This window comes from Aspergillus tubingensis, assembly GCF_013340325.1.
Source record: "Aspergillus tubingensis WU-2223L DNA, scaffold_8, whole genome shotgun sequence".
NCBI classification, from domain to species: Eukaryota; Fungi; Ascomycota; class Eurotiomycetes; order Eurotiales; family Aspergillaceae; genus Aspergillus; species Aspergillus tubingensis.
This window is the reverse complement of record NW_023336282.1, coordinates 2,397,274-2,424,783: the sequence shown is the minus strand read 5'-3', so window position 1 is coordinate 2,424,783 and position 27,510 is coordinate 2,397,274. Positions and strand designations below refer to the sequence as shown.

Below are 27,510 nucleotides of genomic sequence, written 5' to 3'. Positions count from 1 at the left end.
ACAGTTTGGGAACTTGGTGTAAGCGCAACGAAACAATCTTCCAAATAAAACCTCGTCAAAACAACAAACTATGCACAGTGGTCTTGTAAAAACGGTCTCACCCCATACTCTAGTCTTCACAAGTTTTAGTGTACAGCGATCAGCGCCGACCTGCCTCAACTTCTTTCTTCCTAGAATCTCAACAACACGGCCTTGTCTGCGATTGCAGATGGTGAACTATTTAGTAGTCCCACTCCTCCTTTCCGTACTTGTTGTAGCGCTCGTGGAGGTCCTAGAAAGAACAGGGAATCGATTGTTAGTGATCCAGTTGGCATTGTCGAATATTGGTCGCGAATATCAACCACATGGGGGTGGGGGGGCAGTAAATACCACGGGCAGGGTAACGTTGGGAACAATGACGGTGTTCAGGGCGCTGGGGGCATTGCGCAGGGGCTGGCTCTTGTCACCGTGGGGGTGGTATTGGTACTTGTAGACCTTGCCACTCTCGTCGGTCTGCTCCCAGGGCATGGCACTCTCGCCAATGCGGACGTTGCTCTCGGAGGTGACGGAGGTGGGCTTTCTGCCGAAGTACCTATTTTCGGGGGAAAAAATTATGTTAGCCAATTGAGTCGATTCATTATTAGATTGGTATAGTAGTGTCGAGAGATTTTTTTTCGCAATTGAGCGTTGTATGTTTTGTCGTGCTGACACACTATGAAAAGAAATCGGGGAAAAGGGAAAAGTATTCACCATCCGGCAAGCAGGAAAGCACCGGACATGACACCGAGCAGAACCTGTTCAAGTATAATTTCACCAATTAGATTCCAACGATCGCAATTGATTTCTATCGGTTCATTGGGTCCGTACGTAGAGCTCGGGGTCACGCTTGGGGCCCTTGTCGAGGCCAGCCTCCTCAACCTTGGAGCTGTAGAAGCGGCGCGGGGGAGCGCGAAGGAAGGACTGGCGGGCGAAGGCCCGGCGGGAGGCCATAGCAGCAATTGAAGACATGTTGATGGGATTGCGAGGAGCGGACGTGTGTCTGCGAGGACTGTGGGGGGTTGGTGGTTCGAATGGGTCTTGAGGGAGGAGGTGGGAGAATCGGTGGGCGTCGGACGTATGATGTTGCCGGCGCATCATCAGGTGACATTTCGTTGGCCAGCTTCCGGCACGGCTGCTGACTCAGCCCGCGTGGTTGGCCTGACACTTTTTTTCGTGTGCGGCCTTCATGCCTGACTGCCTGATTGACTGCCTGGAGCTAAGCTCCGGGACTAAACTCAAGCTGGACTGGTTTGGTTAGGCTTTCCTTCTTCCCCCCAATAATCAGTCATCATACGGTATCGATTGCGATAAACCCTCGTGTTTGCTCTGCGCATGTCATCCACCTGTCCGGCTCTGAGGTGTCTGGGGTCTTACATCCTCACTTCGGCCATCGCAAGTCTTGGGTTTCGGCTTGCGACCGTGATGTGACGTGATTCGCGTGTCTTGCAATCACCGCAACTTCATTTCCAAGGTTCGTCGTTTGACTCTCTCTCTCTCTCCCTTCCCGCGTGCCGACAGGGGGAGAAACCGGTCTGGATCCCGTCTTTTTTAGATGAGGCTAACTGAGCACTGTCCAATATAGGTTGCTTACATTCTTTTTTCCTCATCTTATACCAGTCTACCTCGATATACGTCTTTTATTTTCTTCGTCACTCCTTCACTTTATTCCTACCGATAACTTCCCTCACCGCGCTCCCGTCATCACAGACGACGCTCCGTCCGTTTAACCCGAACCGCTTCATTCCTGTCTGGCCACAATATGTTAGATTGCTGTGATATATGAGTAAAAATTTTCCATCCACACTCAACGACATGCCTCTATCTTCCGCGATTTCGGAGACCAGCGACACGCCTGCCTCGGCGCCCCCGCAACATGTTCTCGGTATTCCGCGACCCCCTTCCGTGGGAGGAATTTCGTCCCGGGTGACGGACATGGCGTCAGATGATGGAGAACAGTCCCAGACATATACCGGAGTTTCGTCGCATCCACCGCAGTCCCGAGCGTCGGCTCCTAGACGAGGACCCCCGCCTGCCAGGAGCTCTATCACATCGACCAGTCAATGGACTAGGCCAGGGAGTGCTAGTAGCAAGCAGAGCCGGTCACACATTCCTTCGCTTGCTGCGCAAGGCTTCTTCCGTCCTATGTCTTCTCAGCGACTCCAGGCTCATCGGGGTCGGCCTATGACAAAGGGGACCATGACCGACACATCGGAAGATTGGAACGATCATACGAGTCAGAACAGACAGAGCTTCATCTCGAATAGCACGATACCGCAAGGGTCTATTCCTCCGACAGAGCAGGAAGCTCCTCCTTCGAGAGGCACAGAGTTCACGGACCCTATCATCCCTGACCGCAACACCTCGAATGCTAGCCCTATCGGTAACACCACGGGAAGGAGTCAGGGCGAGAGCGCCAAACTTCTCTACGACAGGGAGAGGGCTTATAAGATCCAACAACCTCATCTTAACCTCGGGGGAAACTATCATGGCTCAAACGAGCCTGTCAGCCCCCACCGGTCCACGCTTTCTTTCCTCTCTCTGCAGAACAGAAATCAGGGACATGAGAGTAGCCGTGACGTACGGGCACATGAGAGGCTTTCGTCTGCCGGCTCTACCCCTGGGTCTATCGACAAGGCCCCTCAGGCCGGTGCAAGCAAAAGCCGTCTGGGCAAAAACTACGAATATTTTGTCGGCAACACCATCTTCTTCGGCCGGGGAAGGCTCCAGAACTCCAGGGATAAGCCCGTCAATATTGCTACGGCAATCTTCGTGCTTGTACCTACGGCTCTATTCTTCGCGTATTCGTAGGTATCCCGTCTCTCACTCGGTGTGTTCGAGTAGCTAACGATACATAGGGGTCCTTGGCTCTGGCACAACATCTCGCCCGCCCTTCCCATTTTGTTCGCGTATCTTTTCTACTTGTGCTTCTCGTCATTTATACATGCTTCCGTCGTTGATCCTGGGGTAAGACAGATTCAAGCAAGACAGTGCATCATCAACTGCTAACAGATCCGCTCTAGATTATTCCTCGCAACCTTCATCAGCTGCCACCCCCGGATCCCGCAGATGACCCGTTGGCAATTGGCCCTCCAACCAACGACTGGGTGATGGTGAAGCTGGCGACATCCGACGTTGCGGCCATGGACGTGCCTGTGAAGTACTGCAAGACCTGCTGTATATGGCGTCCTCCCCGCTGCTATCATTGCCGTGTATGCGACAACTGTGTTGAGACTCTTGACCATCACTGTGTGTGGCTCAACAACTGCGTTGGTCGCCGTAACTACCGGTACTTCTTCACATTTGTGGCATCCTCCACCCTCCTTGCTCTGTTCTTGCTTGGTGCCAGTCTCGCACACATCTTGGTGTATAAATCACGAGAGCATGTCAGCTTTGGCACAGCCATCGATAAATGGAGAGTTCCCTGGGCCATGGTGATCTACGGTGCGGTTGCCGCACCATACCCGGCCTCGTTATGGGCCTACCATCTCTTCCTGGTCGGTCGGGGCGAGACCACCCGAGAATATTTGAACTCGCACAAGTTTGCGAAAGCCGACCGCCATCGGCCCTTCACTCAAGGCAATGTCTTCCGGAACTGGTTGTCCGTCTTCCTGCGGCCACGGCCCCCAACGTATATGCAGTTCAAGCAGCCTTATCAGGAAGGGGACCAGCGCCTGAGCACGATGAAGCGCAAGTATCTCCCTCGAAATGTCGAGCCTCAAAATGACATTGAGATGCAACAAGTGCCTCCTCCCTCTCAACCCCAAGAGTGAGTGGTGATGGTGCCGGTTTGCTCTCGCTGCTCCACCCCATCTCCATTTCCGTATGAATTTTCCTTCTTGCTCCCTGCGGGGCCATTCCTTCTTCTTTGCTTCTTCGTCACCATTTTTCCAAAGATAGTAAGATCTTAATGGATGTTACCACCTCATTGCCATTCTTTCATTGAACCAATTGGGCTCACCGCATATACGTTGACATACCCCACCCTACTTTCTGTTCATGTCTTGATTTTCGAGCGAGTTGCACGTATGAAGCAGCCGTTGGCTACGTTCTCTTCACGATATTCTTTTTTCTTTTCCTTTATTCCATATTATTTTCCCAATTTCTACTATATATACACGTCTGTCCATTGAGTGTCTGTCTGTTGTTGTTGATGCTGTTGCGGCAGATCAGGTGAAACATGATATCGGGGAACGATTTAGGGCTATGTACAATATGCAGATACTGGACCAGAGATAGACCAAGGAGATCCGAAATAGATAGCCGTTGGCGCCAAAGAAGCGTAGTAACCGGACGAGGTGAGCCCGGAATACCCGAGAATGGCGATTATATGCCTCATAGTAGATGCAAAAGAATTGTCCGGGTGTAGGAGGTCCTGTCTCTTGAGATGCGCGAGGCGGGGGTGGAAGAGGGCAAAGCTGGGGCTTGTCACCAGTTGGGAATCCTGGTCAGGACCGGAGAAGAGGAACAGGTTGAAGATGAAACGAGGGGGTTTCGACAAAGAGACGAGGGGATCTACTTAATGTCTGGCACTGGTTCTGACTGCATTCCGCGGCGCCGTCGTCGGGGGTTGTTGCTGACGATACTACGGCTCTCCTCGACCCTCTCTCTCTGTCTTTCTCTCACTCCGCACTCTCTCCCTCCCTCTCTCTCTCTTCGCTTCCTCTTCCTCCTCCTCTTCCCTCCCCTGCTTTCTCCCTCCCCCATTCCTTGTCCATGACCTTCTCCTCAACCCCGGTTAAGCATTCAGGCACCTTCTCTGCGTCGGCTTTTTCACGCCGTCCATCCCGCTTCCGGGGTTAAGATATGAAGAGTGAGGAGGTATAAGGCTCACCACCGATATCTGTCTCCTCCTCCTGGTTAAGGAGAAAGAACCACTGACCACCTTTCCCACTTCCCCCCCGTAACATTGGCAGCACGCCAGGTCAGCCACACTCTCGGAAGTTGACAACCACCACCCCCCGCGTTAATTTCTAGCAATCCATCCCTGGAAACATCAACTTATCCCGAGCTGTTTGGTGGTCCTGCCCCTCGTACCAAAACCTAGTTCTCACCGCATATCCTTTTCCCGCAGCCCTTGGGGATGGAAGGTCGACCTGGTTCTCCCGGCGCGTCTCCCGCGACTCCCGCAACCCTTTCGGACCTCAAGAAACACACGCACGAGCACCTCGAGGGCACAATGGCCTTCGAATATACCGAACAACTCCTCACCCCCGAAAATAGTCGCTCCGAAACCTCCAGCAACAACGATAACGCGTCCACCGACGAGAAACCCACCCTCCGCCGACGATCTACACGTGTAACACGCGCTTCTTTACGAGGGGCAGTCCAGCTCAGTGACCATTTGGACGCGGATAATCATGGATTACCTTCTCCGGCGGATGAAAGTGATCGTACGGTCTCCGGCGATGTCCTGGCCAGTGCGGTCGAGGCTGCGGAGGTGAAGAGGACGAGGTCCAAGTCCTCCTCCCACCTCCGGCACAGCATAGCGGTCATGGAAACTGCCTTGTGGAGCGAGACAACACTTCCGCAGAATAAGGAGGACGGTGACGATCACCCAATGGCGCCAGATACCCCCGTCTCCAAATCGTCTCAGGAACCGCAACCCAACGACATCGGCATGTCTCTACAACAACGGACGTTACGAAAGCGCGTGGAAAAGGTGTTGACCCAGGAAGACAACAAGGACCAAGAAAAGGTTTCTGCGCCTGCCAAACCTGAACGTCGCAAGTCGCTACGTCGGTCAACCCGATTAAGTATACTCGACAAGGCTTCTGACCTGGTTGGTCGGGCTAGCAGCGTTTTGGGCAAACGCTCGCGTGATAAGGTAGAAAAGAGCAGTGGTCCGGATCGACGTGCCAGTCTACGGCCGCGAAACGTCGCCGCTCTCAAGGAAGAGACCCCCGCGCCTACGCCGAGTGCTCCAGCTCCTAAAAAGAGACGGGTCTCGGAAAGTGATCTTCCGTCCAAGACTCAGTCTACGGAGGAGCCGCCGCAGGAGCAATCCGCCCCAGCTGAACCGGTCCCGCGCTTGAAGCGAAAGCTTTGGCTGGCGCATGGCCTTTACACCGGACAAGAACATACCGACTCTCCGCCGGTTCAAAGCCGGAATAGGAGCAGGCGGAAGAGTCAAACTCAGTCTCAGACTCAGTCGCAACGGAAACTGCTGCCACTGCCTATGTTTGCAGGCGACCGACTCTTGAAGAATGGACGCGATTTCCAACTGCCTTTCGACGTCTTCTCGCCGCTGCCTCCTGGTCAACCCAAACCAGATGAGTGGAGAAAGACTAACAAGAGTAAGTATTCTGCGCATGACTGATGAGATGGCCATTGCTAACACGGGCTCTAGACGTCTTTGTGGGAGAGGCGGGCAGTATATGGCGGGCAAACAAGCACTGTGAGCTGTCCAAGTGCATGTGCACGCCAGAAACGGGCTGCGACGAGGAATGTCAGAACCGTTACATGTTCTACGAGTGTGATGAAGGTAATTGCGGGGTGGGTGAGGAGTGTGGCAACCGCAGTTTCGAGGAGCTTAAGCAAAGGACCAAGGCTGGAGGCAAGTACAACATCGGCGTGGAAGTCATCAAGACGGCCGATCGTGGGTACGGTGTTCGGAGTAACCGCACCTTTGAGCCCAACCAGATCATTGTGGAGTACACGGGTGAGATTATCACTCAGACAGAGTGTGAGAAACGAATGCGGACGATCTACAAGCATAACGAGGTTGGTCGGTCCCAGTTACGGTTTCTTCATGACTACATTGCTAACGACGCTCCAGTGCTACTATCTGATGTACTTTGATCAGAATATGATCATTGATGCCACTCGAGGCTCCATCGCCCGCTTCGTCAATCACTCTTGTGAGCCCAACTGTCGGATGGAGAAGTGGACTGTCGCTGGGAAACCGCGCATGGCTCTCTTCGCTGGCGATCGTGGCATCATGACGGGTGAGGAACTGACCTATGACTACAATTTTGAGTGAGTTACTCTGTCTGCGGAATCACACCCACAAGCATAACTGATTTCGGAATGTAGCCCATATTCCCAGAAGAATGTCCAGCAATGCAGATGTGGCTCATCGAATTGCCGTGGCATTCTGGGCCCGAGGCCCAAGGAGAAGGCTCAACGTGCGAAAGAGCAGAAGGTGGAGAAACCGAAAAAATCAGCCAGCAAACGGACAAATGGTAAGACAGCCGGCACCAAGCGCAAGTCTGGCGATGCGCTCGACGTATCATCTTCGCGCGCCAACAAGAAACAAAAACTTGCGGTAGCCAAGTCAATCAAATCTGGCGTCAAGAAGGCGGTTTCGCGAGCGCGTGCAACCGTCACCAAAACTACTGCTTCTCGAACAAAGCAGGCAAAGAAGGAGAAAGGCAGCCCTGTCAAGCGAACGGCCGCGAAGGCCACGAAGACAACGAAATCGCCGACGAAGAAAACGGCAACGAAGAAAGATGAACCTAAAGGAAAGAGTAACATCAAACTCCCTAAGGTTAAAGCCACGAAGGTCAAGGCAAGGGCCACAGTGCCCAAGAAGTCAGCACAGACCGCGAAAGGCAAGACTCGGAATGCCGCCCCATCATCGTCGAAATTAAGCCGCTCATCTGCAGCCACCAAAGCGAAAATTCTCGCTGCGGCCAAAGGCAAAAACCCACGGAGGAAATCAACGAAAAAGGATGACACGAAGACAGATCATAAGATCACCGCGCCTAAAGCTCAGAAGAAAACGCAAGCACCCAAACAGGAGCCCAGGTCCAAAGGTGCGATAAAGCGTACGGGGCCTGCAGCCACGAAAGGCAGTAAAAAGTGATCATCGATATAGGCTGCTTCATGGCGCCCTTATATCAAAGATTATATGAGGACAACTTTTGTCCTTCGGAGCCTTCAACATTATCTTGGACGATCACCTTTTTTCTGTAGTGAACCGAATCCTCCATCTATCTCTTCTGGCTTAACCTTACTTTTACTCCAACTTATTGCCCCTTTCTGTTCTCTTCTTCTGGGCTTCTCTGGGCCTGCTTTCTGGCCCACAGACTCTTTTCGTCCTCTTTCCTCTTCTATTTCCTTTCTTGAGATATAATTTCGGCAGCTTCCCCCTCTTATTAGGCCCTAATGCGATAGGTAGGTAGGTAGGTATTTCACTATGCTTCCCTTGATCCTTGCTGGATTTACTGGATGCTTCGGTTTGCTATTTTGTGCTTACCTGCCTTTATTTGTTATTTTCTATTCTTCATTTTCTTTTTACTCTTTTCTTCTCACTTATCACGATGGCGCTCTTCGAACTGTAACACCCCCTTTTGTTATCGTTATATCCTCACTCATCTCCAGTGTTATGTTTGATGTAATGTTTCTGGTCTCCTTTTTCCCTTTCTTTTTCCCTATCAAATCATATCATTTCACGAAGCAGGCTTGGAATAGGACGAAATGTTTGATGCGCGAATGTGCTTCCTTGGCTTTGGATTGCTTGTTATGTCTTGTATGGATTGACTGTGTAGCTAGCCTGTTTTCCCTGTTTTTGACTTCAAGCTTGATTCTCATTTCATCGATCGGTCAGAATAGGATAATTCTTTATTCCAGATTATTCTGTCGCGCGCTCATGTAGTCTCTTTAGTAACACTGTTGTTCATGATATCTCGGTTGGTGGGGGGGGACGCGGCATAGTACACGCTGGTGGAATATATTTCCGCAGACAGGTGATCTAAACCTTCGGTTCACTATGTATCCACAGGTTTCATCAAACCAATTATACATGCTGTGCATTTTAATCATTCCTAAGTACTGGAATTTCAATCTTCTAGTCCAGCATTCAACCGACCATTTCTCAGTACTACTTACTGTATATATTACATACCAGTAATTGTAGCAGTGCTATGGAACAACCAATTGCAGTTAGTACTAGATGTCCGCGGAGTGCCTACTACAACCCAACCGGTATTAGCCTACGAGAGAAGTAGTAAATTGGAAGCGTAATGAGAATCTCAGTTACGGTGATTAGATCTAACTGGTTCTTTTAGATTTTTTTTTAACAAGTAGTAGTAGTAGTAGTAAGGCTGCTGCTGTTCAAGTTCCAGTGTTTATACCAGTATATATAACTTATTGATACTGTAATGAAGTAGTAACCCAGGCGAAATGATGAACCGTGGAGTCTCCTTGTTCAGTTCATATTATCGAGTAGTATCACTACTATCAGATTTTGATTTCGAGAAAGGGGGATAAACTAAACGATGTACTACTAGTAATGTATACGGTGCTATATGTAAAGTAATACGCTACACTAAACAACCAAGAGACGTGAAAGGAAAGGGTTTGTTTATAAGGAGAAATGAAGAAAAAATATACTTCCCTATGATACAATAACAGAGATAAAGGAAAGGAATATAAAAATGATAAGCCGAATGGCCAAGCCATACATATGCCGTGTATGATAGTTCCACAGTCATGATAAATAGATAAAAAAAATTCATTCCGAGTCCCCGTGATAACACGCCATAGCACCGTTTCCTAGCTGCGCCTGAACTGTAGGTTTAAAGAAGAATTTCTGGTTCTAAGGAAAGAAGGAGAATTGAAAGAAAAGACTAGTATGTCTTTCTAAGCGGTTTCCGCCTGTATGTTTTATTGGTTATGGGCATGAGATATCTCATGCTGTGTTGGTATCAGCTGGTTGTTGGTGTTCTTGTTGCTCCTGCTGCTCTGTCTCTGGTTGGGCCGTCTCCTGGGCTGGTTGCTCAGGGGTGGGCTCAGGCTTAGACTCCGGCATGGGAGGTGCAGAGGGAGCTTCGGCTGGGGTAGGTTCAGGTTCGAGGATAGGTTCAGGCTCCTTGGATTCAGCTTCAGCTGGAGCTTCTTCGGTTGGTTTTTCTTCAGCCGGGGGTGCTTCAGCTGGAGGCTGGGGTGCCGGTACTGGCTCTGGCTGTTGCTGTGGTTCCTCTGGAGCTGGTAATGCGGGCGGCGTAGGTTCTTTGGGTGGCTGGGTTTCCTCTGGCTGTTGAGGTGGAACGAGGGGTGTTTCTTCTTCAACCTTGGCAGCGGCTGGTTCCTCTGCGTTAACGGGAACGTGCTCTTCTGGTGCTTGTGGTGGTTCATCTGCCAGGGGCTCTGATGGTTGCTCAGCAGGCGCCTGCTCGGTCTGTGTCTGTTCGGTCTGCTCGGGCTGCTGCTCGGTTGCAGTCTGGAGCGTTGGCTCTGCAATCTCGGTTGGAACTTCCTCAGGAGCTTGTGATGGGGCTTGCTCTTGGGGCTGATCTTGCTGCACTGGTTGCACAGGCTGCTCGGTTTGCTGAGGTTCTTCTGTTTGCCCCGGTTGCTCTGGCTGCACAGACTCCACTGGCTCTAGAGGCTCAGCCTGCACAGGCTGTTCCGGCTCAACGGGTGGTTCTGGTTGCACCGGTTGCTCTGATTGCGCAGGTTCAACTGCCTGTACAGGCTCCTCCTGCTTGGGTTGTTCCGGCTGAACAGGTGGCTCTGCTTGCGGAGGTTGCTCGGGCTGAGCAGGTGATTCCGACTTCACGGGCTGTTCCACGACCGGCTCGCCTGCCGGCTCTTCCATTTTCTCGGCTGGAGCCTCGGGAAGTTGTTCGATGGACTGCGGCGCAGGAGCTTCGGATGCTTGCTCGGTATGCTGTTCGTTGAGTGGTTCAGCAGGCCGTTCGCCTTGTTCCGCTGCAGCTGGTTCAACGGCAGTCTCTGCAGCCACAGTGGCATCCTCTGCCGGCTGCGTCTCAGGCTCCCCGGCCTTATCCGCAACAGGCTCAGCTATTTCCGTAGCAGGAAGCTGTTCAACGTGGGGAGGTGCATCCATTTCCATCTCGATATCCGTCCCTTGGTTGTCACCCTGTTCTTCGGTCGGCGGCTGGCTCAGACTCGCTTCCAACGTACCGAGCAGATCGACTTCCTTGCTCTCTGCAACAGCCTCATTAGGCTGAGGAGCTGCTTGCTCGGAAACTGGTTGCTCGACCGGCTGTTCCGCCGGTTGTTCCACCGGTGCTTGATCCTGTGCGGTTTCTGGGAGAGGTTCTACATCCTCCATGGTCGTATCCATATTCTGATCATCCTGTGTCGGCGGCTGAACAGTATCAGTACTTGTCTTATCTGGCTGTGCTGGTTCATCTGCAGGCTGTTTATCGACAGGCTGCTCTGAAGCTGGTGCAGCTGGCAATGTTTCTGCAACGGGAGGTTGAGGGGCTTCCTGGGGCGCCGGAACATCTTCAGCGCTAGGAGCTGGCTCCTGTTGCTGAGTAGCTGGAACTGACTGAGGGGTTGCAGATACGCTATCCTCAGGATCAGGTATTGAGGGGTAGGCTTCGGTCATCTCCACATCTTCCTTCTGTCCTGATGCTTCGCTCGTCTGCTCGGGAGCCTCTGAAGTGGGCTGGATAGCAGCAGATTCTGAAGGAAGTTCAGCAGCGACGGATGGTTGTTCTGGCTGAGTGGGCGGGACAGCTGGCTCTGCAGCTGGCTCTGGTGCTGTCTCGGGAGCCGGTGCTGGAGCCGATGCTGAGGCTGATTCTGAAGCAGTTGAAGAAACCTCAGGGGTTGGCAACGCCGCATCTGTAGAACCAGCTGTGGCAGCTGGTTCAGTTGCTGGAGCCGGAGCAGGCACAGGCGTCGAGTCAGTCGGCGGCTCAGTGCTGGGACGCGGAACTGGAGTTTCCGGAGTCTTTGCCTCTAGCATAGACTCATCGCCCTCGTCGCTCTCATCGCCTTCCTCACCCTCCTCGTCGTCCTCTTCCTGTCCATTCTGATCACCAGACATGCGTGACGCATCCCCATCCTTGGCATAATCTGAAGCGCCATCCACTCCGGAGCCATTGGCGCCATGAACCGTGGCGGCATCCGCGCCATCGCCTGGAGCAAACATGACCTTCTTTCTCCGCCCCTTTCCAAAGCCCTTCGCCTTGCGCTTTGGGGGAGGGGGGCGTCTTTTTGGAGGAGTCATGACAGCTGCAGAGTTTGTATCCGCGACTACCACACCCTCGGCGTTGACAACTCCAACTCCCTCAATGACCGTACCGGGCGCTGGCGCCTCAGGGGTTACGGTGACCGCGGTGTTTTCAGCTACAACTTGAGCTCCATCGGTGATCTCTCCCTCAATCTTGTGTCCCTCCGGTACCCATGCTTCGTAAATCGAGATATTTCCGGTCGCCGGGTCGACCTTCTTGAACTTGGTCCTCCTCATCGGCGCAGGAGCATTATTTCCATCTGTAGTCGCAGCAGCAGCACCGTATAGAGTGGGTAAACCCGGTCGTCGCTTGGCGAGGAATTCGACTTCCGATGATTCTAGGTGTCTCGGTACGGCGGACCACTTGCGCGTGACGAAACTGCGTTCGGTGCTCTGGATAAGTGGCTGTTCCTCTCCGTCGGTCGCTTCTTTCTCTTCGTCTTCGGAGTCTTTTGACGCTTGGCGGATGTAGATGCATCCGGCTCGCGCAGCTCGCAGGAGGGCTCTGCTCATGGGACTCAACAGGTGACTGTCTCGAGGCATTGGGTGTTCTGGAATGGTTGACTTGCCCCCGGGGCCCTGCACGACAGCTTCAGTGCCTTCGGCCTTGGGGACCTGCGAGACAGTCTGAGTTTGACGTGTCCAGCGTCGTACAGGGAGCCCCTCGAACACATCGTGATCGATCTGACTTCTGTTACGGTTGGCGCCATCGCCGAATTGGCGACCAGAGCGAGATGATCTAAACTGGGGGATTGTCAGTATATATCAGCGATGGCATCGTTCTATACCGCATTGGCAAGCTTCGGTGCAATGGTGAGTGGATCGATAACTGGGGGTCGGTGTCGGGGTCGTGGATCGCGGCAACAAGCTTACAGTAGGTGGCATGATGAGCGCCGAACCTGCAGTCTCACTGTTCGGAGAATAATCAGGATAACGGCAGAGAGCCCCTCACCCAGTGAATCTACAGAGCTGGGTGTGGTTTGCCCGATTGTAAAGAAAGGGACTCTTGGGGAGGGCGAGGCTGTTTTGGAGGTGATGGTGAATCGGAGCAGCGCGATGCGATCGCTCAGCGAAACGCCGCGCCGCCGCCCCCGCACGTGACTGGGGTCACTCAGAACCCTCACATAGAATAAACATGACTACCATCGACTACAGATTCAAGATGAGATGGATTGGGCTAATAGAGAGCGAAGAATAGTATTCCAGATGAGTAAGAGTAAGAATCGCTACCTAAAGCGCAGTGGCTTTCAATAAAAATACAGAACCCTTCGATCTATGCTAATCCTTCATCTTCGGGCCATCGGCTCAAATGGCCCCAAATGATATTGATATCGTATTGGTGCTGGATTCCCCTCAACTCCGTACTCTCGCTGCGAAAAACAAATGAATTCTGTTGGGCGTTTAGTCCCAGCTATATATATGTTAGTTTAGGCTCAAAAAAAACTAGATAAAGAAGGGTTCAGCTTACCCAGTATCCTTCTGGCGAACAATGTTTCCTTCCGTGCCAGTCTGCTTACCCTATTAACTGATTAGCTTCATTGCAATCACAGACAGGCTCCATGAATACTCACAGTCTTCTGACCCTCAACAACCAACCGATCCAACTGGTAGAACTGACTGATAATGGTTTGCCTCTGCAAAAGTATTAGCAGCTCGTTCACTAGCGTCCACCCCCGCTTTGACTCAGAGAGCACGATCTGCATAGTAGAGACAAACGCGGGCACATCTAATCATTTCCATGCGAGAAATATACTGACCTTCATCATCCGCAAGTTCTGTAGTCCATCCTGGATCAACTCCTGTATCCGTCGGTCCTCAGATTCCTTCTGGTGCTCGCGGAAGGCATCAATCGTCCGCCGGCGGGCATACTCGCGGAAGTTGTAGTTCGAGAACTGGGAGGATTGACGAAGCAAAGAGCGGAACTGTCCGCATCAAATGACTGGTTAGCCCCAGTGCCATTGCGATGGGAGTGTAGGAGGGAATCCGCGCAATCTAGTTTCAGCAGGGAGGGCATACCAGAGATCGGACCTGGAAGGCCGTTTCACGCTGCATGGTTGGCACAGACATAATGGGCGAATTTGAGTGGAGAGATGCGATTATAAACTTTGTATAACTGGAAAGATAAGACAAGCTGAAGTTGAAGTTGATGATGATGCTGAAAGCGATTCCAGATACAGGGATCCTGGATTTCTAATCGGCTTGGCCGCTAACGCGGGGGTACAACTAGGCGATGCTATTCGCGTTAGCTTTTCAAGTCCCAAAAAGGAACAGCCCGAGTCGTCTTTACCGAGGACGTCCGACTCCGAGAGGCTTTTCGCAGAAGGGTTGAGATGTCCTCGGACAGCGCAAAGCAGGTGGCGTACCGGTCAAGCGTTGAGTCGCTCTAACAGTCAACTAGACCCAGGGATTCTATCCCAACAAGAGTCGTAAGAAGGTTATTCTGACAAGCAGAATATATAAGAGAAACAGATGCTTCCGGATGGGGATGCAAGTGGAGCGTTGAAGGGATAATCGCTGGCAGGCTCTCCGGGAAATTCTTTTGCTTTTGGGCTCGGAGGCGCGATGACGGAGTTATCGGACTCGCCGGCCGACCTCCACGGGGGATCTTCCCCTCGGCTTCCAGAATGGCTCCGCTCTTCGCCAACAACCACGGTTGAAGCCTTCACTCGCAATTGAACTGTTTTCTTGCTGGACAAAGTGTCTATGCGCTGCAGATCGCTCGCTGTGATCACCTACAGATCCCAATGGCGCAAATCCCTACTCCGCCCGCCTCCCGTTCAGCTTCACCAGCTCCGGATTCCGAACCCAAGCAAGCTCCTGTAGCAGATGCCCCGGAGGACTTGCTGCAGTCGCTAGACAATCTATTGGAGCGGTATCTGCACCTTCTAGATCAGCATCAGAAGTTGCAAGCTGAGCTAGGGTCGAAGCTCTCCTCGGTAAGTCACTTCGCCATAGCAAGCTTGAGGCTTTGTTGCGGTAAGCGATACTGAGAACAACACCAGGGGTATTTCTCTCTCGCCCAAGCCAACTATACTTGTCCACCGGGTCGACACTATGGGGCAGATTACTATGATGAGCGCATGAAGGCGACCAGAAGAGTGTTAGTTTTAGTATATTTTTGTACCATTCCAAGACGCGGTGCTAACTGGTTTCATCCTGATCAGGACTCTACAACCTCCTACCAACCTGGCTGAGGAACGCTACGCAACGGAGAAGGATAACTTACCGCCGACTGACACCGACAATAGCGATTCCAACTCCAGTATATTTGGGATCGAAGCAGTTACCGTCCAACATTCAGAGGACGAATCCGATACGGACGAGAAGCCCGAATTAGATGCCGATTCACCTGAGGAAGATCGGCCACAACGCGAAGAGGGAGATGCCCAAGATGGTGAGCTCTCGACCACATCCGAGACCCCTCAAACAGACCCCGACGCGGATGATAAGCCCAAGCGATCGAAAAAGAAGAAGTTTCGTTCTTCGGACCCGATCCATTGGTACGGGATCCTGGTGCCCCCTTATCTTCGCAGCGCCCAAAAGTCCTTCACCGAAGCCGTTGAAAGTCGCCTACCCCAGCTCGCTAGTGTCGTAGTTGAGATGCGCATCGTGGAGAAGGAAATTCATCGAGTGCGGAGTGAGCTGGGCCAGGTTTGAGGGAGGCTGGTGGTGCTCGCAGGGTCCTCTTCTAGGCCACCATGCGCCAGAAGTAAGGTAGTGGTGGTGATAGTGGTGATTGAAGCGATGTGAAAGGCTCAAGCTGGGATCAGTTTCCTGCCTGTCGCCAGGATCGTGCCTCAGGCAGTAGCCACTCAATATCGTAAATTCTAGACTTGTGCATATAAATAGACTACATGCAAGCTACGGCAGTTGATAAGGAAATAAATGAAGAGCAATATGGATAGAAGAACAGATGCACCCACTCTTCGGTACATATTTCCACCAGAGTCTATTTTTATTTCTGCCCTGGAAGGTCCAGCGCATTTGAACAGGGAACATTTATTACTTACCAGATGGGCGGGTATACTAACTAACTGGATAGGTAGGATGGAGTATCTAGTCGTTGACAGACTGGATACACCATCCCATAGACCATACCCACTCTGTTTATGGCCCGAACCAATTTTTGCGACTTCGACAGATTGACCAAGCATTTGATGGGAAAAAGAACTAAGGTACCAACGAACTCCCCTGTCAGACAACCGTCGGCTTTTTCACGAGTGGAAACGGGGGTGGTTGTTGTTGCAGACTTGCAGTTGCAGGAGTGGCTGCAGGATGGCTGGCCGTTGAGCCTCGCATCCCAGTCGCTTTCCAAAAGCTTCCCTCCTCTCCTCCCTTCGCTGCCACTCTGCCTCTCACCTTTTACCCTCGGATGGATCTCGTATCCTGACCATCTCACATTTTCTTCTAGACTGCCCTCACAGACCATGAACAAAATAGGAGGATACTATTATTATCCCGCCCACCGGCCGTCCAGGTCCTCATATGATGTTTACCCGCTTAATCTATTGCCGTAATCCGACTATTGTGCTTTTAATCTCCGGGGCTCACTCACTAAACCGCAATGAGTTTTCTGCCCGACGGACAACGAGACGGGTTCTACGATCTAAGAGTGCTAGTTGACAACCGGCGCAATTGCTGGTCTTTACGGATGTCCTTCCTTCGATTCCGAAAAGTCGAAAGAGAGAAAATGTGCAATGGGGAAGGGGGCGCCATCGCCGGCTTTGATTGAGTTTGCTCGCTTCGTCACTATCACCAATCTATAACGGTCGTGAGACTCGGTTAGTTTGAAGGCGCTGATATACAATGGAGCTACCCGAGCCAGGATCATATGCGACTCGCGGATGGTCTGCGCTGAATGACCAGGTCTCGCTCGCTTGTTCGGCTCGTTTATTGGTTGCTGCACACGGGAGGAGCTTCGTCGACGGTTTCATATTGAAATCCCAGGGCCGTAGAGGAGCGGTACTCCTGTTCAAGGTGAGACCTAGTCCATCCGCCATCCTCTTGGTCGTTCCGTTCCTGACCAATGGCCTGGCGCACAGTCAAGGTCGGGTCCTGACCCGCTAGCTTTTAGCTTCTCCGGTTATTCAGTATCCTCATTTTCGAGCCAATCTACGGCCCTCGCCTACCCTGTCCCCTCTTGGGTAGCATGGCATTGCGACTCATGAGACTCCGCTTGCCGTCTGCATGCAGACTCCGTACACTGCAAATGGTGAAGGGAAAACCAGGGAATTATCATGCATATGAGGTTGGTAGGCCGTGCTAGGGGATGCTATTCGTCACCTTGACTGTCGCCCAAATGAAGCGGCTTCAGCTCAGGCTGTCCGGCTGGTCAACCACCTTTTAAATGTATTGTTTACGTGGGAGGCTGGGTATCGCGCGCTGGGTCTCTTAATAGTAGCCGGCATTATCACAAACGGCTTTCCGTGCCTGTCCCCGCGCTATTGGCGCTGGATCAACTCCACTTGCGACTGAACTGGTCCGACTCTAAAACGTCTGCGCCCTTATCCGGTCCTAATGCCTGCGCATAGGACGGAAATGAAGCACTTTAATATCAACGTCTGACTTTTGGTTTGCCGGGGTGCTGGAAAACCCTTGGCCTTGCTTTCCCATCCGTGTGAGGCGCTATCGCCCAAAGGACTGAGTCTGAGTCTGTTTTGACGCGACACTGGGGTTGTTCTCTTTCTTTCTGTTCTCCAGTCGTTCGCTCTTTCCCCCAAAGTAAGGGCTAGAAGCTCTTTCTTTTTTGTTCCCTGTCATTCTTTTTGTCTGATTTATGACTCCGTAAGTCCGACAGTGTTTCTCTTCCCCTGTAATCAGGTGTAACTAACAAGTGTCTAACTATGCGTTCAGGGGTTTCACGGGCAGCCAAAGCTTTCGCTGAGCCTTGGGGGTCTGATATTATACTTCTTTGACCTGGGTCAACTTTCCTTCATTCTTCTTTTGAACAAAAGACCTTATTTTATTTTCCCTGTGCGGTATGCAAGCTTCTGATCTGGCTTTCTATGATGTCTGAGATTGTAGCATCGACTTACTCATTCCCTCCAGAGGCATTGAGTGCCATTGCGACTCTTGTTGTCGACCACTTTCATTTGATTGAATTCTGAGCCCATTGCTTCAAGCCTAGACTGTTGCACAGCGTTCGACAGTTCTAAACAATTGATTATCTCGGACTTGTTTCGCTATCTTCCTGCATCTGCTTTTAACTTTCGTCTCATACCCAGTCGAGCTGGATTCCGCGCATCGACCTACTCCCCGGTGTTGAAGAAAGATATCTCCACTACTAACACTTATATCGACTTCCATCCTATGTGCTGGCCGGTCTTACTCCCGTATTGTGCAAAAGTTTCCTATGACTGCTAGAAGCTCTACAATCTAGCACTGTTATCACATGGCTCCCCAAGCTGAAAGCGCAGGCTCTGGGCCCCAGCCAGATGGGGACGTTGCGCGAAAAGGATCAGTCAAAAGAGCGCGGGAGATGCTTCAGGCAGGAAGGCGTCCTGAGAGAGCGCCAGAGGAGCCAGCGCCCTCATTCCGCATTAATCCAGCCCATATGACACAATGGCCTCTGCCCGACAACGCCCCTCTGCCGCCGAATCTGGCTAACCCCCACGCAACCTTGGTCGTTCCAAAAGGGCCTCCGCCTGTGCGCCCACCCCGTCCGGATTGCCCGTCCCCTTCGGTCTACTCGGAGAGAAGCATGTCCGATGTCCCACCAGCACCTAGCCCGTTGAACATCAAACGTCCAGTTCCCTCCTTTTCGCAGCCGTTCCCAATCCCGCCAGGCCCGCGTCCTGCCATCAGAATTCCCATTCCTCGGCCGCCTAGCCCAGACAGTGTTGCAGGTTCAACACCTCGCGTTTCCGTCGCCACAGACGACCTCTTTCGACAGTCAGGTATTTCCACCGTCTCGTCGATCACTGAACTTCCCTCAGTTCCTCATCCGCTTCCCCCACAGCAGCGTGTTGCGCCAGGGGGCGCGCCAAAAAAGACCGCTAGCCTTGCTCCTCCAGTGCCTGCGGCACGACAGCGCGCCTCGTCTGTTTCGCCTATTCCAGAGGAATTACCGGATAGCCCAACCATTTCGCAAGATCACTACGGCGCTGCCCAGCCATATCCACCCAGCTGGTACTCAGGACAGGCAGAATCGGAAATCTTGGGCACGTATCTGGACGGCGAATCCGACGATGATGCGTCTAGACATTCTACTCACCAAGCCGGAGTAGCTACGGCTACGCTCCTCAGGCAAGCCAGCGTCGGGACCAGAGGAAAACCTTCCTTACGCACGATTCAAAAATCCAATGCTAGCTCGCCAGTACCGCCCTCAGAGAGAACCCCTGTGTCTGCTAGGCCGACTACGTCCGGGACTACGGGCACGGAGTTTATCCTGAAAGAAATATCTATTGGACCTGATCGGAGAGATTCTGTTTCGTCCAGCTCAACAGGGTCTGCGCACTTCAACCTGGAGAAAGCACCCATCGTCTTGGATGTCAGCACTCAACATCCTGCCTTAGCTCGTCCATACGTTGACAATGGGGGCTTGGAAAAAGAGATCGGAGCTCTTCCCAGGGCTGCGCCAACAATGAGCGACAAACGCCCAGGTGGCCGCCGGCCTCCGCGTCTCAATATGAGTGCTGTTCGTGACGCCGAGGCTCGAGGGAGCCTTACGAGTTTGCCTGACCTCATTCGACGTGCGACAAGACTTGCATCGAATCTAGAGCATGGCCGGACTGCGAGTCGTAACGATCTACTGAATGGCGGAGGTGGTTCCAGGTTCCAATGTAGGTTTGACCACAAGTGCCATTGTCAGACAAAGGCTAACCAGTGTTCATAGATGACGCCAAACGCAAGTCAGGATCAATTAAGAGCATCTTGGCGTCGTTCCCCCCGCCGGCTGCAACTCCTGAGGGAGGTCACTCATCTTGGCCTTTCTTCTTCAGGAGGTCCACGCTGCATCAGATTCACTCCAACGAACCACCACGGGCAGATGGTGATCAAGAGAAAGCTGCACCGAAACAACCACGCCGATGCTGCGGACTGCCCCCGTGGCTGTTTGCCCTTATTTGCGTCGTGATCATCATTGTCATCTTGGCCGCCATCCTCATCCCCGTTGGTCTGCTCGTGGTGCGCCATAAGTCGAGTGGTACGAGCTGCGCAACAACTAACCCATGTGAAAATGGCGGCGTCAGTGTCTCAAGCGGTAGTGTTTGCTCCTGCGTGTGTGCAAACGGCTATACCGGATCTCGCTGTACAATTTCTGGCGATGCCAGCTGTGTCACCACTGAAGTCGATGATAAGAACGCCACCATGGGCAGCGAGCTTCCTCGCCTGTTTGAGTACGCGCAGCAAAACTACAGTATCCCTCTTGATGCTGTGACGATCATGGCCCTGTTCAGCCAGAACAATGTGTCCTGCACGACGGAAAACACCCTTGTTTCGTTCTCCAGCGTATCAACAAGCAGCAGCAAAGCCCGCCGTGCTCTGTCTGACTCGTCCCTCGAGGAGCCCTCAATCTCCAGTCACCTGCTAGCCAACGTCGAGCACTCTCCCAGCTCAGCTTTATCAGAACGTACTCCCACGCAAGCTCTTGCAGCCCGCGACTCTGTCGCTACAGCGCACGGTATCGTCTTCGATGACGATCCACCAAGCAGCACTGGAACTGCAACCGCAACCGCGACCGCAACCAAGACGAGCCACGAGTCCTCAGCCACGCAGACTTCCACCTCTAGTTCGAGTACGACTACAACTACTTCTTCATCCTCCAACTCGACAACCGTCACAACAGAAGTCCTTGACTTCGCCCGTGTCGCTGTTCTCTACATCCTAGAGGAAACAGGCACCCTCTCCGCGGCGGAGTTCTCAGAAAGCAACATCCAAGATTACCTGTCCGATGACTACTCGGATGATAAGAGCCACAAATTCACCATCGACCTCACTCCCTCCGGTGTGATCGGCAATTACACTTTGAACTTTGACGACTTTGAGATCACATTACCCAGTGGAAGTGTTGTCGGTGGTGACTAGGATACCATGTTCTTTTTGCAAGGAGGCTGCAGTTGTATTTTTAATTTAATCTAGTACATATTCCCGAATCTTGAGTTGGCATTTGCGGCATCTTTTATACCAGTGATAATAATAGTATAGTAGCCTTGTAGGTGTAAATGGTAGAATATGCTCTGCTTCATTCTAATGAGAATGAGGAATGGAATGGCGTCGGAAAAAAAGCCGGGATCTGAATTAATACTGTGCAATTAGATTCACCGTGATCAGCTTGCCATAATACTAGTAGTCTGGCCGATACTAGTAGAACTCACAATAGTGATTTCCCATTATATAAATTTATTGCTATCTCTATCTACTCCATACCAAGCCCCATACCATTATTAACAGGACCAGGCCATTAGTAACCTATGTATACATTTTCCTAAACACAATCAAATATCTAACTGCCACAATTTCAGAACCACTATAGTCAGTCCAAAGCACCACTCCAGAACAGTAGTAAAAGTAATAGTTGCAATACTCTAGATGATCCCTACATACATATCTACGAGTAAACGCGAATAAATATGATATGGACACCATCCAACCGGAAAGAAACAAACGAACAACAACAACCAAAAAAAAAAAAAAAAAAAAAAAAATCAAAGCACAATCGATAGACAAATTGAAAGTGACTCGCACAGTGGAGAAGTAGATATATGAACAAAGCAAAAAAGGTCGTGCCCGGGATCGAACCGGGATTGCTGGAATCAGAATCCAGAGTGATAACCATTACACTACACAACCTGTTGTTGTGATTGATAGATCCCGCGATGTGTTTATCAAGGTGAAATGAAAACTAAGGGGGTTGTCAAAGTGATAGTAGGTTTATCTCAATGGGTCGAGGGGGTGTAGGGTCCTAGGTATGTGATCTTGGATCTTGCGTGGAGTAAATGAAATATACAGGTGTGAGCATTAGATAACTAAGTTTTGGTATTTCAAAGTAAATTGTAATTTTACACAGAGAAGAGAAATTACCCTATCCCTGACAACCCATAGCGCTTATTCATAATAGATAGATGATAGATGTCCTCGCCTCAACTCCTCGATTCCATGCATTGATTCGACAAAATGACACCAGACAAACCAGGAAGATTTACCAGACCCTATGCCTAAGTGAAAAGCGAGCTATTGGGCGCAATTCCCTTCAAGGCCGTATCGTCGTCCACAAAGTCGCGGAGTCTTCTCGTCCGGTCATCGAGGATCAAGCGTTCGGCTTCCCATCTCTTCCTCTCGAGAGTCTTGGCTTCGATCTGCTTCTGGCCTCCATACCAAGCCTTCTTGGCCTTCTCGATGGCCTCTTGCTCGTCCTTTTCGGCTTGCTTGATCAGCTGGGAGACCATGGTCTTCCAGTTTCCGATACCGACGCGCAGACAGTCTGCGCAGCGGTCGCGAGGCTCGCGGAGTTCCTCGGAAGTGCCGAGCTCGAAGATAGTAGCTTCGGCCAAGTCCACAGCGTCGCGGGTCCATGCTAGACCACCTTCCTTGGAGGAGGAGGCGTAGATGATCTCACCGATGTAGGTCATGAGGCCGGCTTCGTCGCAGACGGAAGTGGGGGTTCGCTGAGGTGGTTCGTCGCCTGACGGTAGAGGAGGCGGGTATTCCACGGGGACGAGGACGGTTTTGAGAGAGTTGAACAGAGCGCGGAAGGGGTCATTGCCCGAGGGGGCGCGAGAGGGGAAGAATGGAATAGCCGAGTCGGATGAAGCTGCGGGAAGGGATCGACGGGCCTTCAGCACGGAGGTGAAGATGGATAACGCATTTGGCAGGTCACCCTGTTTGGCGTGGTGAACGGCGAGGGCCGTGGATACACGGATGATGTTCTCAGATGGCAACAGCTTGCCATCGTTCTTCAAGACGCCTGTCTTCAGATCCACGACTTTTGTGGCATCCACGGAAGATCCGGCTGCCGCGATATCCATAGCCCAGCTGTACATATCGCGCGAAGTACTCTTCAACCCCTTGTAATCGAGCCAATCCGCATACGAGAGCGCTGCCTCCACCTTTTGTCTCGTGTCGAAGCCCCGCGTCGTCAGGATCTTCATGTAGAAGCTCTCCGGACTAGGAGAAGCAGCCTCGCAGTTCTCCTCCAGAGGAGCTTGCTGTCCAGCGGGCATCGGCCTCGGGCGAGGGTTCGAGGGGCCAACAACATACTCCGCAGGAGCAGAGATACGCTGTTTGCGATCGGTCAACCAGCCCTCCAGACTCTCCGCAGCCTTTGCAGCTCCCATCAGAGCCTGGAAGTAGCCCCGTCTCCACGGCTCACTCTTCGCAGAAACATCATATCCCATTTTTCCAACACCTTCGACCAAAAATCCTCCATCTTCTTGCTCCATAATGCCCTTTCCTTCGCCTTCCGGATCCTCCAATCGCTCCAGCAGATCTTTCAGGTATCCCGCAACCATGGGCCAATTGGTCATGAGCTTGCCGATCTGCTCAGGGTGCTGCAGTGCCTGTGCCGAGCGCAAGCACCACCGACTCTTCCAAGACCATTCCGGCGGTGTTGGCCATTTGTGTTCGATGTCCTCCTGGTATACGCCCAATTTGATCACTTGGAACAACACCAGCATGGCGTAGAACGAAAGACCGATTTTAAGTCCATTGGAAATGCGTCGCCTATAGTAGTCACGGCTCTCGGTCGATACCAGCCGCGCAAAATGTTGTCGGAGATGCAAGGATAAGGGCGGAAGAGGTCGACTGCCTGCCGGGGATGTGAGGAATGGTAGCTGCGGCCGACCCAAAGGTGGGGAGATGACTTGTCGACGAGATTGTTGCGTGAAGGGACGGGAGGGATAGCGGGCGCTGCGTAGAATGGGAGGTCGCAGCAAGCGACCAGACCCCGGTATTCGAGGCATTGGAACGCGATGGGTTAGCATTCTGTGATGCTTGTCGCAGAGCTGCTGGTGCTAGAACGGGTCACGATGTCGTCGGCGGAAGAATAACCCAAGTCAGGTGCAGGTGCGTGTTTGCGTGGTTTGCAGATCGGCCCGTCTGAACCCACCAGTTGACAGTAGTCAGCGAAAAGCAGAAAAGTCCCAAAGCCTTAGTGACAGACACTAACTACAAAGACATTACGAAGGAAAGAGTTATTCTTGGTATACAATCTCCGAAGTTGTATTGGGGAATCAAATATTATTTCCAAATCTCTCTATAGAGCAATAGATCCTCTAAAACCTCCCAGGGTTCTGAAATCCGACCTGTATCACGCAAAATAAAATCCAATATTTTCCCAAGCGCCTACGCTAATCTAGTTGCGGTCAAAGTAGCCCTCGCTCTCGAGCATGAGGATGATCTCGTGGACAATGCTGCGGACGCTCTGCTTGGAGACATCAACAGTGAGATCGGCGTTAGCAGGAGCCTCATAAGGATCATCAACACCAGTGAAGCCCTTGATCTCGCCACGGCGGGCCTTGGCGTAGATGCCGCGCTTGTCGGTCTTCTCGCAGTGCTCCAGGGGAGTAGCAACGTGGACGAGGAAGAAGTTGCCACCGGAGCCAGCGACGGCCTCACGGGCAGCCTTGCGGGACTCCTCGTAGGGAGCAATGGGGGCAGCGATGACGGCAGCACCGGCACGGGTGAGCTCACCGGCGACGAAGGCAATGCGCTGGATGTTGGTGTGGCGGTCCTCACGGCTGAAGCCCAGCTCGGAGGAGAGCTCGTGGCGGACGGTGTCACCAAGCAACAGAGTGACGGAGCGTCCACCCTGCTGGTTCAGGGTGACCTGCAGGGCACGAGCAATGGCGTCCTTGCCGGAGTTCATGTAACCGGTAAGGAAGATGGTGAAACCCTGGGAAGCACGAGGGGGGTTGGATTCACGCAGGATCTTGACAACCTCGGGGTAGGAGAACCACTCGGGGATGTGAGCACCGGTGCGGAGGCGCTTGCGGAGCTCGGTACCAGAGATGTCGAGGGTCTTGACACCAGCGGGGACCTCGTCCTTGGGGCGGTACTCGTCGGTGTCGGGCAGGTAGGTGACCTGCTGGAACTCGACGACCTCAATGCCAAGCTCGTCCTTGTACTTCTCGACGGCGTGCTGAGCATCGTAAGGACCGTAGAACTCCTCACCCTTGGAGTTCTTACCGGGACCGGCGTGGTCACGACCAACGATGAAGTGAGTGGCACCGTGGTTCTTACGGATGATAGCGTGCCAGATGGCCTCACGAGGACCACCCATACGCATAGCCAGACCCAGGAGACCCAGGACAGCCATTCCGTTGGGGTAGCGGGGCAGGAGGGCCTGGTAGGCACGGACACGGGTGAAGTGGTCAATGTCACCGGGCTTGGTGAGACCAACGACGGGGTGGATCAGGACATTGGCCTGACGGGCGCGAGCGGCACGGACGGTCAGCTCACGGTGAGCTCTGTGCATGGGGTTTCTGAGGGACCGTTAGTCGTAAGGTCGCGCGCGCATCATAACGGGTGCACTATAGCTGGTCTCGGCCACACGTACCTAGTCTGGAAAGCGACAACTCGGGACCAGCCGAGCTTGTCGAAGTGGACACGCAATTCCGCGGGAGTGTCTAAATTAGGAGGCCCGCGCGGTCAGTACATGAATCAGGATGCGGTCGCAAGGATCGCGCACGGGCAAAGACATACAGCGAAGAGCGACATAGTCGTAGTGGTTGAGCTTGTTGACAGCCTCGATCTTTCCACCAATGTAGAACTCCTGGACAGTGTTGTTCAGGTACTTAATGGCAGGGTGTTCCGGGTCTCCGCCAAAGACCAGCTTGGCTTCCTTTTGCCTAAATTAGGGGTGAAAAGCACATCGTTAGCCCATCCGCGTCATCGAGACCCACTATCTGTAAAATCCCCGACGGCTAGTGAACTCCGCCCGTGGGAAACCAAGGCCGGCGATGCCAATCTCTCGTTTCACGAACGCCCCGTTCAAGTAAGAGATATAGCGATCGCCAAGGTCCCGCGATTCCCATTCGTACGGAAAAATTCACAAGGCAAAGAGGAAAGAGGGGCTCCACTCACTTGTCAGCGCGGTAGATGTCGTCGATGGTCAGGATGGCCAGGTTGCGGTCGTCACGGAAATCGCGCAGGGTGAGACGAGCGCCGGCCTGGAGCTTAAGCTCGTCGATGGTCTTCTGGGAGGCGTCGAGGGTGATGGGCATGGAGAAAACGTTGCCATCGTCAAGACGGCAGTTCTCGCAAACACTGAACGAAAACCGATGTCAGCTAATTGTCCCCCAATACTTTCGCCTGTTGAACAGGTCCTCGTTCTGCAAATCTAGTGTCGCTTCGAGGACTACTGGCGTAAATTGATGGAGTTTAAGGGATCGTAGCATACCCGTCGAAGTCCTTCTGGTTCATGAAGCCTGCGCCCGGAGTTAGCCAAGACTGACGAATTCACCCCGCGACGGTTGCAAGCGGACGGGTAGTCGCGGGCAACCAGGACGGAGAAAGTGGGATGGATGATTGGCAACATACCCTCCAGAGGACTGAAACCACCGTTCATGATGAGCTCCAGATCGCAGAGCTGGCGCTCAGTGAGAGTTAGGGCAGGGAGAGTCTCCGCCTCAGCAGCCAGCTGGTCGTGGCGGGGAGCATCGCGGGCAAGAAGGTCCTTAAGGACACCACCGTGGGGAGAGTTGGCCATTGTGAAAGGATGATGAGGGATGGATTTCCACTCAAGCAAAGATGTGATGAGAAAAGAAAGGAAGGAAAGGAAAGGGTCTGGAGGGTCCCAGAGGATTATAAAGAAGAAAGAGAAGAGTGGAGGGGGGTAGAAGGAAGAAGAATGGAGTTTATGAAGAGTGGAAAAGGGAAAAAAAGTTCAGGAAGGGGTCAAGAGGGGAACAGCGGAGCAACCAAGGCAATGATCCAATTCGAGCAATTCAGGAGATTGAGGGACTCCAGCGATGACCAATATGCTTTCTCCAACGACCGTCAAGTTCTCCGTTCCAGCCAAACCAACCATCGGGATCTGTCCTGCGGTCTCGTCGAAAGGTGGTGGAGCTGTCGGACTCTTGGTACGAAGAGCGTCTACGTATGCCTTTGTGTCGTACGTCTGTCTGTCCTTCTTTTCCTTCCCCCCCGATGAGGCTGCACACACGTCGCATTCGCAATTGCTCATCCCCAGCGCGATGGCGCCATCGCTGGTCTCCAGCATGCTATCCTCATAAGTTCACTATTTTTAGGGCCTTCTAGAAGGGCGGGCGCTTAAGCCGACGCCTCTATTCTATACTTGAACTTGAACTACGTTTGTACTTCCGATGGCGGATGGGCTCTCCTCGGAGATACGGGGCGGCCCTCGTAACCACGGGGGATAATCGCTGCCCCCCCCATCGTCGTCATCAACCTCATGTTGAAAGCCACATAATTTCCCCCGCTGGGTCTACGGAGCCCAGAACAAGTCATGATTTTCAGGGGGGGCAACAGGATAGTTGCCGTTTAAGTAAAGCACCAGCGTATGCGAGATGTCAATCGCATGCGTGGACATTTCTCAGATAGAAAAGTTTCCTCCGATCATTATTGTAGATGTCAGGCCCAGCCGGCAAAACGGTTTTGAAACA

General features: G+C 52.5%; 10 protein-coding genes and 1 non-coding gene across 11 annotated transcripts; 5 read left to right on the top strand and 6 right to left on the bottom strand.

Annotated features, from left to right (window-relative positions):
* Window positions 1-220: 220 nt before the first annotated feature.
* AtWU_07169 (uncharacterized protein) lies at window positions 221-987 on the bottom strand (the record flags this gene model as incomplete). Its single annotated transcript, XM_035502278.1, has 4 exons — window positions 221-271; window positions 370-571; window positions 730-773; window positions 847-987. The coding sequence occupies 4 exons, from the start codon at window positions 985-987 to the stop codon at window positions 221-223; spliced, it is 438 nt and encodes a 145-aa protein (XP_035358171.1).
* Window positions 988-1,830: 843 nt separating this feature from the next.
* On the top strand, window positions 1,831-3,788 carry erf2 (palmitoyltransferase ERF2; the record flags this gene model as incomplete). The annotated part of the gene is made up of 3 exons (XM_035502277.1): window positions 1,831-2,822; window positions 2,874-2,982; window positions 3,039-3,788. The coding sequence occupies 3 exons, from the start codon at window positions 1,831-1,833 to the stop codon at window positions 3,786-3,788; spliced, it is 1,851 nt and encodes a 616-aa protein (XP_035358170.1).
* Window positions 3,789-5,098: 1,310 nt separating this feature from the next.
* On the top strand, window positions 5,099-7,822 carry AtWU_07167 (putative histone-lysine N-methyltransferase (Ash1); the record flags this gene model as incomplete). The annotated part of the gene is made up of 4 exons (XM_035502276.1): window positions 5,099-6,311; window positions 6,365-6,738; window positions 6,794-6,993; window positions 7,051-7,822. 4 exons carry the CDS (start codon window positions 5,099-5,101, stop codon window positions 7,820-7,822), a joined length of 2,559 nt encoding a protein of 852 aa, XP_035358169.1.
* A 1,827-nt stretch (window positions 7,823-9,649) lies between these two features.
* Window positions 9,650-12,835, bottom strand: AtWU_07166 (uncharacterized protein; the record flags this gene model as incomplete). Its single annotated transcript, XM_035502275.1, has 2 exons — window positions 9,650-12,694; window positions 12,824-12,835. 2 exons carry the CDS (start codon window positions 12,833-12,835, stop codon window positions 9,650-9,652), a joined length of 3,057 nt encoding a protein of 1,018 aa, XP_035358168.1.
* A 516-nt stretch (window positions 12,836-13,351) lies between these two features.
* AtWU_07165 (LYR motif-containing protein) lies at window positions 13,352-14,017 on the bottom strand (the record flags this gene model as incomplete). The annotated part of the gene is made up of 5 exons (XM_035502274.1): window positions 13,352-13,361; window positions 13,419-13,468; window positions 13,522-13,584; window positions 13,708-13,872; window positions 13,967-14,017. The coding sequence occupies 5 exons, from the start codon at window positions 14,015-14,017 to the stop codon at window positions 13,352-13,354; spliced, it is 339 nt and encodes a 112-aa protein (XP_035358167.1).
* A 677-nt stretch (window positions 14,018-14,694) lies between these two features.
* On the top strand, window positions 14,695-15,607 carry AtWU_07164 (uncharacterized protein; the record flags this gene model as incomplete). Its single annotated transcript, XM_035502273.1, has 3 exons — window positions 14,695-14,886; window positions 14,953-15,050; window positions 15,115-15,607. 3 exons carry the CDS (start codon window positions 14,695-14,697, stop codon window positions 15,605-15,607), a joined length of 783 nt encoding a protein of 260 aa, XP_035358166.1.
* A 1,149-nt stretch (window positions 15,608-16,756) lies between these two features.
* AtWU_07163 (uncharacterized protein) lies at window positions 16,757-17,118 on the top strand (the record flags this gene model as incomplete). The annotated part of the gene is made up of 2 exons (XM_035502272.1): window positions 16,757-16,927; window positions 16,993-17,118. 2 exons carry the CDS (start codon window positions 16,757-16,759, stop codon window positions 17,116-17,118), a joined length of 297 nt encoding a protein of 98 aa, XP_035358165.1.
* A 1,223-nt stretch (window positions 17,119-18,341) lies between these two features.
* AtWU_07162 (uncharacterized protein) lies at window positions 18,342-20,974 on the top strand (the record flags this gene model as incomplete). The annotated part of the gene is made up of 2 exons (XM_035502271.1): window positions 18,342-19,731; window positions 19,785-20,974. The coding sequence occupies 2 exons, from the start codon at window positions 18,342-18,344 to the stop codon at window positions 20,972-20,974; spliced, it is 2,580 nt and encodes an 859-aa protein (XP_035358164.1).
* Window positions 20,975-21,667: 693 nt separating this feature from the next.
* AtWU_t191 lies at window positions 21,668-21,739 on the bottom strand. The gene has a single exon. It is a non-coding gene; the product is annotated as a tRNA-Gln (tRNA).
* Window positions 21,740-22,104: 365 nt separating this feature from the next.
* AtWU_07161 (uncharacterized protein) lies at window positions 22,105-23,868 on the bottom strand (the record flags this gene model as incomplete). Its single annotated transcript, XM_035502270.1, has 1 exon — window positions 22,105-23,868. The coding sequence occupies one exon, from the start codon at window positions 23,866-23,868 to the stop codon at window positions 22,105-22,107; it is 1,764 nt and encodes a 587-aa protein (XP_035358163.1).
* A 371-nt stretch (window positions 23,869-24,239) lies between these two features.
* Window positions 24,240-26,594, bottom strand: sC (sulfate adenylyltransferase; the record flags this gene model as incomplete). The annotated part of the gene is made up of 6 exons (XM_035502269.1): window positions 24,240-25,368; window positions 25,443-25,512; window positions 25,589-25,734; window positions 25,970-26,152; window positions 26,286-26,313; window positions 26,426-26,594. The coding sequence occupies 6 exons, from the start codon at window positions 26,592-26,594 to the stop codon at window positions 24,240-24,242; spliced, it is 1,725 nt and encodes a 574-aa protein (XP_035358162.1).
* Between the last annotated feature and the right edge of the window lie 916 nt (window positions 26,595-27,510).